Source organism: Cryptomeria japonica, chromosome 8 (assembly GCF_030272615.1).
Source record: "Cryptomeria japonica chromosome 8, Sugi_1.0, whole genome shotgun sequence".
Taxonomy (NCBI): domain Eukaryota; kingdom Viridiplantae; phylum Streptophyta; class Pinopsida; order Cupressales; family Cupressaceae; genus Cryptomeria; species Cryptomeria japonica.
In genome coordinates, this window is record NC_081412.1 from 454,398,625 (window position 1) to 454,413,180 (window position 14,556).

Consider the following 14,556-nt stretch of genomic DNA (forward strand, 5'->3'; position numbering starts at 1 on the left):
TCCAACAATATCTAAACGTTCAACATTCAAGTATTCAATGTAAGTCCCCTTGGATTACCAACAATCACATCAACCATTGAGCTTATCCACAAGTCAAGACCCGACAATAGAAACCTTGGAGTTGTCTCATTTGATCGTGAAGCATAGCATTTGAGAGACATTATTCAAGAGAGGATAAGATACCTTGGTATTTTATTATGTGTTTGATTGTGCATAAAAACATATCAACAGATAGCCACCATGTAGAGCTGCACCGAAACCATAGGATTCACCACAGTCAAGGAAGAAGCTAGCAACCTAGATCCAATCAAAGGCGCAACAACTTCCACATGAGAGACGAGCGCCAGAGGAGACCTTGTATCGGTGAAGAGAGCCAAAGCAGAGGCAATAACAATAACTGTTGTAGAAGTGGGCCTATTCAAAACCATCCTATGAGCAGGAGCCATCAATATCGAATTAATATACTAATATGTTGCTAGTGTTAAAATTTTTTAACCTTGGTTGTTAGCTTAAAAGGCAAGAGGCCCCACTATTTTACCAAGGGTTAAGGTAAGCAATTCTCCATTGTTGACATGGTAGAGTGACCCCGTGAGGTTTGAACCTTGGTTGTTGGCTCTACAGGCAAGGAGCCCCACCATTTCACCAAGGGGTCTACCCTTCAATGACCTCTTTGTTGTTTGAATTCATCAGCCCCTCTTTTTTTTTTCTTTCTATTTCCATGGGGTTTGTAAATATCGCAACATCTATAAATATCACAAACACTGTATTTTAATAGGTATTTTAAAGAATGTATATGGTTAAGTGTGTGATTCTTAAGGGTAATAATTGGAAGTGTCATAATTATATAATATTAAAATTAAGTAAAAACTATAATTAAGTGTTCTAATTACTAAGTTTCATATTTTTTTTTATTTTTTTAGTAATAACAATTACAAACCTAATCATATATAGTTAAAACTTTTTAATGTGATTGGTGATGTTGGTGCGACATGCTCTTGGGTATGTGAGTTGGGGGGAGATTGAACCTTGTGACCTCGTGCCTACCTGTTGTGACGTTTTCACACATCGCCCCATTACAAATGGGGACCCTTGCTTTTTTTGCTTTTTAGGGTTTGTTTTCTAGGTCTTTTAGGGTTTTGTTAGTTAGCCTTTGCATTTTGAGTGCTGTCGGGGAGATCAATAGGATAGCAGGTCCTGCTGGAGTGAAGTCCTGATCCCGAAATTTGGCTAAGTCTGAAAGTCCTGATCCTGAAATTTGGCTAAGTCTGGAAACTGAAAAACCTCAAAAAACTAGATTTTGCAATATAACTCCTGGAGGTCTGAAACCACTCTCAAACATCCTGAAAGTATATATGGAATATAACTTAAAGTATAAGAATTTCTTCTTTCTTATACTTAAATGTTATATTCCATAAAAATTATCCTGATAGAGAGTTCAAAAAGTCAAATTTCGCTCCTGTCCTTCATTGAGGATCCAGAGCGAATTTCGCTCCTGTCCCTCTCCCAGGGACCAAGGCAAAGCGCTCCTGTCCCTCACCAAGGGTCCAGGGCGAAGAGGCTTATTTGAGTCATTCCTGACCTTGTTTGGTCAAATTGAAACATCAAAGACACAATGAAGGATGAAATGAGCATGATAGAGCATCCAGACTTGACAATGAAATGATGAAGTTTTTTGCCTAGAAGGTCAAATTCGCTCTTGTCCCTCACTGAAGGACCGGAGCTTGAATTCCAAATTTGCATTATCCTTGCAAGATTTAAGTGATTTCACGATTTGAAGAGGTCAAGGGAAGTGTGTTTTATTCGTTGAATATAACTTGAGTGGCCTACAAAGGAGAGAATCAACCCAAGTTGCAATAGGCGCTCCCGTCCCTGTCCAAGGGACCAGAGCGATTTTCTCATAGGACAAATTTCTGGCAAAGGTAAAGCGAATTTCAAGTTTGAGGTGAATGAAGAAAGGCATAATCGGTCCATTGGAGATAATTTCGAAGACTAGCAAAGCACAAGTGAGCTTATAATTGCAAAATCGCTCCTGTCCCTCACCAAGGGACCAGGGCGAAAATGTTCTAAGGCACGCTTCTTCCAAAGATCACATGAATTGAACTTAAAGTTCCAGATAAAATGCCATTTTGAACGTCAGGAACGAGGTTTTGAATGTAAAAAATGAAGGATTGAGGACAAAAGTGAAAAGGCGCTCCTGTCCCTCTCCAAGGGACCAGAGCGAAGTTATCAAAATTCATTATTTTTTGCCTTATTTTAGCAAATCGCACTAGATGCCAAAATCATCAACTTCGAAATATTTGAAAAAATTAATTAAATTGGCATTTAATAAATTAATTTTGGGCCTAAAAAAAAATCGAATTTCTATTATAAAGGCATTTAAAATTAATTTTTTGTGAAATAAAAAATTAAATGTGGAGCGCACAAGGCATTATTTTGCCTTTATTTGGCAAGTCGGCTTACTCCTTTTAAGGTTTTATTTATTATTTCACCTTTTATTTGCTAGGTCGGCCTCATGGGTAAGTAGAAGGTGAGTGCTCTATATAATGGGAGAGGTTCTTTAGCAAATTCAAATCATTCTTGCATTATCTCTCATGCGAACTTGAAGAGCAATTTGAGGAGGGCGAAATTCATCTTGAAGGCTATTGGAGAGGCGTATTTCTTGCTAGTTTGGAGGATAATTTCCAGATTTTTGAAGACATTTGAAGGCGAATTTCTAGATTTTTGAAGAGGAAGGTGGAGTTCTTTTCCAAGCTAAAGGAGGTGCATTTTATCCAAGGGAGAGCTTTGATCTACACTTTGCCTAGCAAAATTCATCTATTTTTACATCATTTCTTAGAGTTTAAAACTCAAGAGGAGGTATGGCGAAATCATCTTGACACCCTTATTCAAGGTTTGATTTTTTAGACATTTTTTGGAAAAATCTAAGTATTACATGGTTAATTAGGAAATGATAACTCAAGATTTATCATGAGGTTTCCTAAATTAAAATCTTGAATCTTCCTTTTAAAGTTTAATTTTTAAATTTCAAGATATATTACTAATTTTGAAATGTTGTGTAGGTATCAAGATGGCGACTCCAAGCTCTAAAGATCTACAAGTCGGAAGACTCTCCTCAAGGAAAATCAAGCCAAATCAAGGACGATCAAGCAAGGACAAGGACGACCTTCTTCGATCCAGCCTAGCATCGACAAGGACGACATTCTTTGGACTAATGTCATCAAGGGCGACTTCTCCAATCCAGTATTCCAAGGCGAGGTACATCAATCATCTTGCACATCAAGGACACAAGAAGTTAGAACAAGGGTTCGTTGAAGAAGCAGATAATTTCAGAAGAGTTAATTAAAGCTAGCTTCTCAACAACATCAAGTTGAATATTTACCAAGTTACAAGTGTCAGACGAGGTGGCATCCTAGTCATCACTTCTCCAGTCAGTGTGGTCCACCTCAGCATTTCCAGATTCAATGTACCTAACTCATGGAAGGTGGCACAAACTCCGATGTACCTACCCCAGCTATCCATTGGTGGAATTTTCTAGAGAGGACATGTGTCCAAGCAATACAATTTTATCATTGGTCAAGCATTAAATGTTATGTAATGGTTGTAACAAACCCTAATTAGGGTTTTCATTGTTGAATCTTGGCCATTGATCTCGAATTGATCTTAGCCATCGAATTGTATTGAGGGCACTATATAAACCCCGACTCTTCATTTTGTAAAAAAAATTAGAGATAGTATGTAAATAGTTGAAGCAGTTAGAAGATAGAAAGTAGTTAGAAGGTGATTAGAATAGCAATTAGAGTAGAGTAGAGAGAGAAGGCAAAGATTGTTGCCAAGAGGTTGTTGTAAAAGACTTGTAACTTCATTGAAGAAATGGTGAAATTTATGGGTCAATTCGACAATTTGCATGGTCTTTATACTTCTCATATTTGATTTCATGTTATTAGATGAGTGGAAGAAATATGCTTGATTGATGGTGAAATTCGCATATCCATACTACTAGCAGTTTGTTGATTGTAGACTTGCCTTGTGTAGTCAACTGGAATCGTTCAGCTTAAGCTTAACTTCAATTGTCGCTTCTTCATTGATATGCATCAACCTGATGGTGTCTATGCCTGCAGTGGTGATTTGAACATCATAAAGCTTCCCTTCGAAGATCGCACTAGCCTTGTGGAGATGGTCCTGCGATGTCAAAACAAGACCTAGTTAGAGTTTCATCAAAGATCAATCATTGCTCCTACATTCTTAGTATTAGGATTAGATCCTCTCTTCGCCCTCATCTTTTTTCCCTTTTTTCAAGTCAAAGCCAGTAAGAGCCTATGTTCCAGCAATATTCAAAGCAGATCAGACGTTCAATCATCAAATGTAAGTCCCCTTGTGATTCCAGCAAATCACATCATACCACAGAGAGCTTATCCACACGTAGAGACCCTACATACAAGAACCTTGGAGTCATCCTGATTGATCCTTTTTCGCGATATCTTCAGCAATCAGAGGCTTTATTCAAGAGAGGATAAGGTACCCTTAGGTATTTTATTCTGTGTTTGATTGTGTACAAAATACACGTCAACACTACCATAGGAAGCTTTTTCCAATTGAGCCGGGTCCTTGTTGTGACCTTTTCACACATCGCCCCATTACAAATGGGGACCCCCACTTTTTTGCTTTTAAGGGTAGTTGTTTTGCTTAGATTGTCTTGGTTTAGCAGTAGCTTCCTAGTTTTGGCCTTTGCTTATGAGGGGCTGTCATGTCAAACTACAAAAGGGTGTTAAAATTACAAGGAAATTATTTTAAGTGTCAAGTTGCCTTAGCTTGTCAATTTTTTTAAGTGTTGAGTTTCAATTTGCCTTAAAATTTGAGTGAAAAATGGTGAAAATGTTGCTTACTAATGCAAGTTTTGTGTGAAAATGCTAAAAGTCCCTATAGGAGTCATTTTTCAACTCCAAAGTGGTGAAATGAACCCAAAAAAGCACAAAGTCTTGATGGAATTCAATTTTTCACCCTTGAAATCTTGGGAAAATTCATAAAGTCCTGATGGAAATAGAATTTCCATTGCATAAATTGATGAAATTGGGTAAGTTTGGACTTTAAAAGCATGAAAATCAGCTAAGTCCCGATGGAAAACGTTTTTCCACTTTGTAGTTAGTTGTAATTGGCAAAGTCCCGATGGAATGCGTTTCTCCACTGAGCAATCAAGATGAAAATCAATCAGTCTCGATGGAGGTCGTTTTTCCCCAACATTTTGAGCACCAAATTACCAATTTTGAGTTTGGGACGTGTTTGGAATGTTTAGTCCTGATGAGGGTTGTTTTTGCACTTGGAAAGAAAGTTTACAAGGCAAAAAATACATTAGTCCCGATGACCCATATTTTTCCACTCTTGGGACTTAGTTAATAAAGGAATGAAGATGTCCAGATGGAAAGTCCCAATGACCTTGGATTTTCCACTCAGGACAGAGCAATGAGCTCATAAGGACAAAGAGTCCTAATGGAGGTCGGATTTCCACTCCAGGGACACAGATTACAAGGAGGTAAAGTGAGTGGAATGTGGAGAGTCCCGAGGACCTTGGAATTTCCACCTTAAAAGCAAAAAGTCCCTATGGGCTTTGATTTTCCACTTCAAGCAATATTTTGTCCCTCATGCATCACTATGTTGTAGGAAGTGGAGGAAAAGTGAAGAAAGCTGCAAGTGGGTGAATGAGTGAAGGTAATACAAGTATTGATTAGTCCCTATGACCACTGATTCTCTACTCAAGGACAAATCAAGCAAATTTTTAGAAGGAATGAAGTGTCCCAATGGACCTTGATTTTCCACAAAGTTGATATGACATTTAAATTCACATTCGGAGTGGAACAAAATGAGGTAAGAAAGAATAACATGCAAGTGGGTGAGCAAAAGCAATGTAAGTGTTTTAAGGATAAATTTTTCCCTATGCATATTGCTGGTCTAACATTTTAATTGTAAATTTTTCCCTATGCATATTGCTGGTCTAACATTTTAATTGTCCCACATTCGCTGTGTGGTGAAAACAAGAGGTGAAATACTGGATAAAGCACATACCAGCAAGTAACATAATAACCATTAAGTTGCTGATTCAAGGTCAAGTGAGCTGGAAGAAAAGGAGATTAGAATTGCCTAACTCAGTGAGGGAAGAGAGGAAGTGAAATTGTCTAAGACCTCAAGCATAAGAATGTCACCATTAAGGAAGTTTTGCAGCACAGCTGAAGGCGACATTGTTAGCTGAAAACGTATAATCTCCAACACCATTTCCAGCTATCATCCCAAGGGAAAATTGCATCTGTCCCAGTCATACAAATGCAGATTGCATCAGCCACTTGAAATGCACAAGGAAGAGAATAGCATTTGATGATAAAGGATGATTTTCAGACTTTGTCTCAAACCTTTGAGACTCAGAAATCAGACCCAGATGACTGAGCTTTGCAGATTTATCATTCCACTTTCAGTGCTAAGGAGGTAGTTTCAGATTTCTGAGACATTTTTAGACATTTTCAGACTTTTATACTCAGAAATCATACTTGGACAGCGAACTGGATTGTAACATCATTCAATTTTCTGAGTTTGAAGGACATTTTTAGACTTACAACTTAAAATCAGACCTTTCCTAAGTCTGAAAAATCAGGTTTCCTTAAGGCAAAATTTCCAAATTTAGATTGAGAACTTCACATTTTCCAGAATCGGTGTTACATAGTTCCAATTTTCTGATCATAATCTGAACCTAAGTTAATTCTGGAATATTGATTGTTCAAATTACCTACCACAAGTTGGGACCAAAGTCCCTATGAGGTTCGATTTTCCACTCAGGAATAACAATCAACTTACCCATTGGGAACGAGGACAAAGTAAGGAACATTGAAGTATCCTGATGGGGTTTGAATTTCCACTCTATCAAATGGTGATCAAATCAACACAAAATTTTCGAGGCCAATTAGTCCCGATGAGGTTCAGATTTCCACTTGAGGGCAGAATTACAAAGGAAGAGCATAAGTTATGAGGAATGAGGAGTCCCTATGGAGATTGAATCTCCACGCCAAGGGCAAGGCATCAAAATGAAGTGAAATTTGTTAAGAGCAAGGAGTTCCTATGACCTTCGAATTTCCATCATGACATGAAGACTGTGATAAATTTCAAAGACTGAATTAGTCCCTACAAGGATCAATTTCCCACCAAGGTTGAAACAAGGTTTATCCCATAGGTGTTTGATTCAATATTTGTTTGTTTGCAGGTCTGCTACAAGGAAGGGAAGCATGATGATCAGGGCTTGAAGTGAAAGAGGATGCAGCTTGCATGGATACCAAGGGCTTAGCATCAAATGATGAAGGATCATCTCCAAGATGACAAGCAAGTGAAATGCAAGATTGAATAAACTCAAACATTGCTATGAGGACGAATCAAGGTTCAAATTCAAGAAAAGATAAAGGTACGATCTGGAGAAAAGACTCTACAAGCATATTGCAAGGACAACATCACAAATGTGAATGAGGAGGATCAACATTTCAAGGATGGGAAGAGGATTTCTAGACAAGGATTTCAAAAAGCAAAGATGGGGACTAGCTCAAATATGAAGAAAACTTCACCATGATGGTGAACAAATGAAGGAAAGACAAATCCAAGACATGAGCAAAAGGGATTCCACATTATGAAGTAGGAACTAGATTAAGGGATCTCAAAGCCAAAGAATGCTAAAGAGGAAATAGTTCAAGGTGAATTCCCTAACATAAGGATGAAATGCAGAGTATCAAAGGGAATTCCAAACATCTTGAAGAATGTTCAAGGCAAATTGATTAAGTCTACAATGCATGCTGAGATGGCATTCTAGTCACCATTCGTCCAATCAAAAGGGTACCAAGTCAACATTTATTCAAGGAGGGAATACGTGATACGTGGCACTACATCAAATATTATTTATCTTACCTATCCTCATCTCTCATTGGCCAATGTAATGGTGGTTTTAACAAACCCTAATTAGGGTTTCTATCTTTCGATTTTGGCCATTGATTGTGAATCAATATGAGCCATTAATTGTAATGAGACCACTATATAAGGCTTGGCTCTTTCATTTGTAATAGGCTAATGTTAGAAGAGTAGATGAATTTTCGCCAAGGCAATTAGGAATTAGAAGTTATAGTAGAAGTTGATTAGGAGAAAAGGAGAAATTGCTGCTAAGACTTGTAAATGAATATACTCTTTTCATTAAAGATATGGTGAAATGTGTTGTTTCAACAAGTTGTATGGTTTCTACTTCTCATTTGCTTTAGTGTTGATTAGATGAATGGAAGATTTAGTGGATGATTAATGGTGAAATTCGCATATCCATACTACTAGCAGTTTGCTGATTGTAAACTTGCTTTGCGTGGTCAACTGGAATCCTTATTCAAGCTTAACTTCAATTGCTATTCACACATTGATATGCATTGCCTTGATGGTGTCTATGGTGTTGGTGGTAATTTGAACAAAATATATTTACCTTAGAAGGTTGCACTAGCTTTGTGGAGTTGTTCATTGATGTCAAAGAAAAGTCTAGTAGAGTCTCACCAAATCATCCACTACATCCTACATACCTAGGATTAGATTAGATTCTCCAAACCCTTTCCTTTTGTTCTTTTTTTGTTAGATGAGTTAGTCCCAAGTTCTAGTAACGTTCAAACATTCAAGCATTCGTGTGCAACATAAGTCCCCTTGTGATTCCAGCATTATCGCATCAAACCATTGAGCTTATCCATACGTTGAGACCCGACATTAGGAACCTTGGAGTCTTCCAATTGATCACATAATTTAGCATTTGGGATTATTTTGTTCAAGAGAGGATAAGATACCTTGATATTTTATTCTGTGTTTGAGGTGCATAAAAAACACATCAACAGTCCCCAACCCTTATATGAACTTTAGTACTATTGTATAAGGCTTATAAATATTTTTATATAGTAAAATTATGTATATTTGTTTAATATTCTTGATTATAAGGTAATAATATTAATGATGTTTATATATATTGTTACTGATGAACCCAACCCCAATTTTTTTTTGTTTGTTGAATCCGTGAACTGAACTGGCTAACCTGACCCTAAAGGCTAAACCAGAACCAGGACCGGTAACATAGGTTATAATAAATATATCTGTGATTAGGAAATCTCTAATGTGAGATCCATCACTAGCTCTTAAAATTTTACAGTTATGTTGTTAAATGACATGATTTCAACCCCGTGATTTGAACAGTGCCAAGAATTTGTAGAGTTAATGTTGGATCTTAACTTTTTTTTTTCTTGACATGAATTTAGTCTTTGTAAATTCAACATATCATAGCAACATACGTTAGATGTATTTGTTTTGCATCACAATGTAGGACAACAAAGTGATTTGTTTACTGGCACACAAGTGGACATTTGTTGTGAAGAATTATGTTTTTATGCTTTTGATTGACTGCACTGTGTCTGCCATAAATGTCTAATCCTACAGGAAATGTTTATGGTCTCACTTTTCAAGGAAGCTCTTCAAAGATGGTTTATAGATCAGTCTAGAGAAATTTTGACACTTTGAATAGATAAAAATGAAAGATATACCAAAGAGTTGTAGCTCATTTGGTTGAGCACAATTGGCAAATATGATGGTATGTTCCTTGATTACAACATCCACTAAGATTCGAATTTCCCAGAGATGCAATAATAAGGGATAAGGCTAGGGATGTGCCTTATGACTTTGAATGGATACCTCTTAGTTCTTGGCTTTAAGCTAAAGAGGTATCAGCTTAGAATTGTGCTCCTGTGGTGGTATCAAAAGCAATCTGGGTTTGACATCAAAGAAATTCCTCCAACTGAAAGAAAAGGACAGGTGTTTTTCACAACAGTTAACTAAATCTTATAGTATTGAACAACATTAATTCACTTTTAAAGAAATTTGCTAATTTCTTGTTTCAATCCATGTAGATTTTTGATGATAAATATTTCATCATTTAGCTTCTGATCATATTGTGTTGGACACCAATGTCTTTTGTCTAATACTCAATTTTGTTTCATTTTGCGCTTCTTGATATTGATTTTTCCCTTTGTTATATGCTTCTCACTCTTTTGAATTTTTCTCTTTTGTTCAGCTTCTACATTCTTTGTTTGCTGCAATATTTCCAGGTGTGGATTTGGACTTCTTATGTATGGATTTGGTTCAAAAAGGAACTTACTTGAAGATTTTGCTTCTTCAACTCTTACTGATGGTGGAGTAGTAGTTATAAATGGGTACTTGCCATCAATCAACATTAAACATGTGAGTTTTAGAAGATTGGTTTTTGCCTGTAGTTTTTTCTCATTTTAAAGATAAGACATCATCCATCGTTGCTTATGTACAAAATTTCAATTTGATAACATTTTAACCTGCTCAAATTTTCAGTATGCCATCTTGGGCAAGGTAAATGTTAGTGCATCACAACCAAAAATGATCCCAAACTAATGTTTCTTACATCAATAAGAAAGATATTTAGAATAGTCTTTAGTTGCAGCAATGTCATTGCATTTTTGTTTTTATCTGCAAGAAAGCAATTGTGTTATAGATGTGACTGATCTATACAAGACTATGCTAATGGAATATATCGTAGCTGTTGAATTTGACATTTGAGACAATGAGTTTATCAAAATTCTGAGTTACCAAAGGACACTCAAACCTAATATCCAAGTGGACTTGGAATTTCTCACTATCAACACTCTTGGAGTCTTCTTTGGAAATGCCAACAAGTTAAGCAGTGCCATGCCAAAATGTGCTACTAAGGGTGGTTAGAATAGGTATGAAAAGGGACATGAAGATAGCAATGCTAGTTTGAGCCAAGAAGCAACCTTTTACAGCCTCCATTTTGTGTAGAATCAATAAGCCAATGCAGTGCAAAAAACCATCATATGTGACTTCTCACAAGGTAACCTGGATAAATTCTTACTTTCATAACTAATCCAAACATGCTATCGATACGTATATTTATGTAAATGATACAATGATGCATTGTAATATTGTAGGATTTTTCCTTTATAAGAATTTGTGAGTGTGTGTACTGATAAGGCCCAACCTTATAGATCATCCATGAACAATATTTATGGTATGATGGTACATGACATGTCTTTCCTCAAAAAGCTTTAAGGTGGAGTAAGCACCTTCCTCGCTTCATTTTAATAGATATAGTTATCTTTGTAGAGCACAAAGCTTGAATATGGATTTGTGGATAAAGAATCTCCATCCCTCCCATATATCTAGGAGCACAACAAAACTCTCATGACACTAAAAGAAATCCATTTTAACTTTTTCTTTTGATCATGTTGAAGAAAATCATATTAGCAAGAAAAGGTATTTACATCGTGGCTTCTAAAACCAGCCAGCCAGCCAGCCAGTGGTCTTTATGTAAAACGATGAAAATATGAATGCCTGTCAAAAAATTTGCAGGCTTGTTAACTAATAGAGGCCTCTATTGTCTATGCACATCCACAACAAAACTAGGCTAATATTGGCGAAAATACCATCTGAGGAACTTGGAGTCACTACATATCTAGCATGCATTCTTTTCATTCTTTCCATTCATTTTATTCCCTTTTTCCATCCCTTTATCTTTCACTACCAAGGTTCAATTTTGTAGAATTAAGACAGAATTTCTTAGTTTTGAAGGATAACTGATAAGAAATAGAAATTTGCAATTTATGGTTTGTCCATGTAGTCAACTAGTAGATTGTGGCCTTCTTCTTCCTCCTGCTACAGGTTAAGAAAAGCTGCTGGTGGAGTTTTGATGGTGTAGGAATTTGTGTGAAAAAGGCACACTGCATGGTGCATACAAAAGATGAAGTTTTGCTAAAGGAGACAATATGTCATTCCCACAGTTACTTGGGGAAGTCTCCTGCCCCTGTGGGAAGTTATCCATCAACATGCTGGAGTATCTTCAATAACTGTAATGGGAGGCTGATGGGCAGGTGTAAAATTCAGCATCAAATGGCATCCATGATTGCTAGTCTATCTTACCTGATGCCAGTTCGACATCTCCAGCTTGCCTAATCACCTGTCCTATCAGTAAAAATATATAGGACAGGTGGGACTGGGACGAGGATGGCTATATATATTTAAAAATATACGGAAATTTCAGATATTCATATGATAACATTATAACATTGATAAAGTTCTAAATCAGAAAATGTTATCATATTGACTTATACATTATAGTATCAAAGATTCAAAAGTACTTAGTAAAACACAACAAATAAAGTTCACATGAGTGATGAGAGTCAAACAAATTAATAGTACTACTTAATTGCTTCCATAATTCATGTCAAACAGTCAATGTGCATATGATATAAACAATACTGCATACACCAAAATGCCCAATGACTACAAGTTTTCACTATAAATGTCAAAATGGCAAAGCCACAAATGTCCAAAACGTAGTAATAGAAAGTATGATGGCTGCCTCTACTCGGCATCTGCCAATATGTCATCAAAATCAGAGTCTGAGGCACTGCCACTATGAGTAGGAAAGGCTGGCTCATCTAATGGAACTCCAAGCAATCCCTCCTGTGTCTCCTCATCAATCTGGGTGGTGTCCTCTGGATCAACATCCCATTGTGAGGCTGGTGTTTGTCGATACTCCAAAGTCTGTCAATCTTGGAGTCGCAAAGCAGTATGCATGTCTCTGCATGTCTGGAGTTCAGCCTATTTCTCTTGACAGATTGAACAAAGCTGTATGTTGACCAATTCCTCTTTGCAGTAGAGGAACTAGCCTCCTGTGAAAGGAGGTGAAAAATAAATTACTAATTTTAAATATTTAATGATTATCAGATTATATAAAATTATAAATGTTCTACACTAATTAAATGTTAAATTGCTAAATGTTAATGCATTACTTGTGAAAGGAGGCTAATAGCAAGCTCTATCAACTTTGGTACCGTTGATGTGTGTTTTATGCACATATGAACACAAAATAAAATACGAAAGTGTTTTACCCTCTGTCAAACAAAATCACCTCACATGCTAAATATCTGATCAACTAAGATGATTCCAAGGTTCCTATGGTCAGTTCTTGACATGTGTGTAACTCAATGGTTTGATGTAATATGCTGTTTTCACTTGGGGACTTACGTAATTGTTCAAACTTGGAAATCTTTTCATGGATTTGGAATTAGAATAGGTTATGCTGATGACTTAGGATTTTGCAATTTGAGCTCAATCTATTCTAACAAGGATTTTCAAAATATAAGGACAAAAGGAATAGGGGTTTAGGAATTCTATTCTAAAACCTAGAATGCAAGAAGCGTGTAATGTCCCCATTCGAGATATACCATGATTTAATCCTGAAACAACAATTCTAACTTTAAATTAGAGCTGTGATTTATTAATAAACACAATTTTTAGTAATTAAATATATTTCACTATAAAATTGAACAATAGTTCGGAGGGCAAAACATATCTTTCTCTGATTTGACAAAGGGAATTTGAGGTTCCCCTGGCGTTGGTGTTGGAAATAGGCCACACCCGGACCAATGATGGACTGGTCCAAGAGGGGCCGATAGCTCAGTGGTAGAGCACTCCAACAACGTATGGAAGGTCCTAGGTTCGTGTCCTAGCTGGTCCATGTCTCAACATGGTATCAGAGCTAGGTCAAGGCTAGGAGCCCCAAGCACACGAGAGGTGTGGCTTAAGGGGGGTGTTGGTATTGGAAATAAGCCACACCCGGACCAACAATGGACTGGTCCAAGAGGGGCTAGTAGCTCAGTGGTAGAGCACTCCAACAACATATGGAAGGTCCTAGGTTCGTGTCCTAGCTGGTCCATGTCTCAACACCTGGCATGCCACCAAGGTCAAGAGGCTACTGCCTGTAACTTAATAATAGTTTTGATGTGACCGATTTTGATCTCACCAGATGCTTTGATTTCTTTTCTTTGTATCCCTCGATGTGAGAGAGAGATGCACCTCTTCGTGTCAACTATATAAATCTTAAGTCCAATTACTTTACGTAAACTGATCAATGTATATGAATTCTCTCGTGAATATCATAGTGTTGGTTATGTGATGTATGGGACATCCTAAATAAATCGAATGTATTTTGTTGACAAAATACAAGACAATTGCTAATGAAAGAAGATTGATTCGAATAAGCTGATACATTTTATCCAACTCGCAGAGGTTATGAATTTGCATTGGCCAAATATTAAACAATGTAAGAGATATAATATATTGATTGAATACAAGAATGCACCGTTGGTGTTCCTAACATCTTCACCGACGCGGGTGTGATATGAATTCCACTGATTGGAATTACATATTCTCATTCCGCGTCGGATTCTACTTTATGCATATACAAATGATGTTGATACTGTTCTATATGTGTTTTCAGATTATGTGCCTCCATATTTCACTATTTCCAATCCTATCCTCCTCCCCTTACGTTTCTTTCTATTAATGCAATTATATACTTGCTCCATCGGGTGGATGTGTCCCTTGGAATTATGAGACATGTTCCTTTGTTAACCTAATCGCATCTCTCTTATATATCACTCGTTTATCATGTTTGATACCTTATTTTAGTCACTC

General features: G+C 36.8%; 1 protein-coding gene across 1 annotated transcript in view; it reads left to right on the forward strand.

The window, feature by feature from the left end:
* The window catches only part of LOC131052735 (origin of replication complex subunit 2), a 55,108-nt gene that overhangs the window by 18,772 nt on the left and 21,780 nt on the right, over positions 1-14,556 (forward strand). The window contains exon 5 of the mRNA XM_057987330.2: positions 10,137-10,269. Coding sequence (XP_057843313.2) covers positions 10,137-10,269 — 133 coding nt within the window. The remainder of the gene's footprint in view (positions 1-10,136; positions 10,270-14,556) is intronic.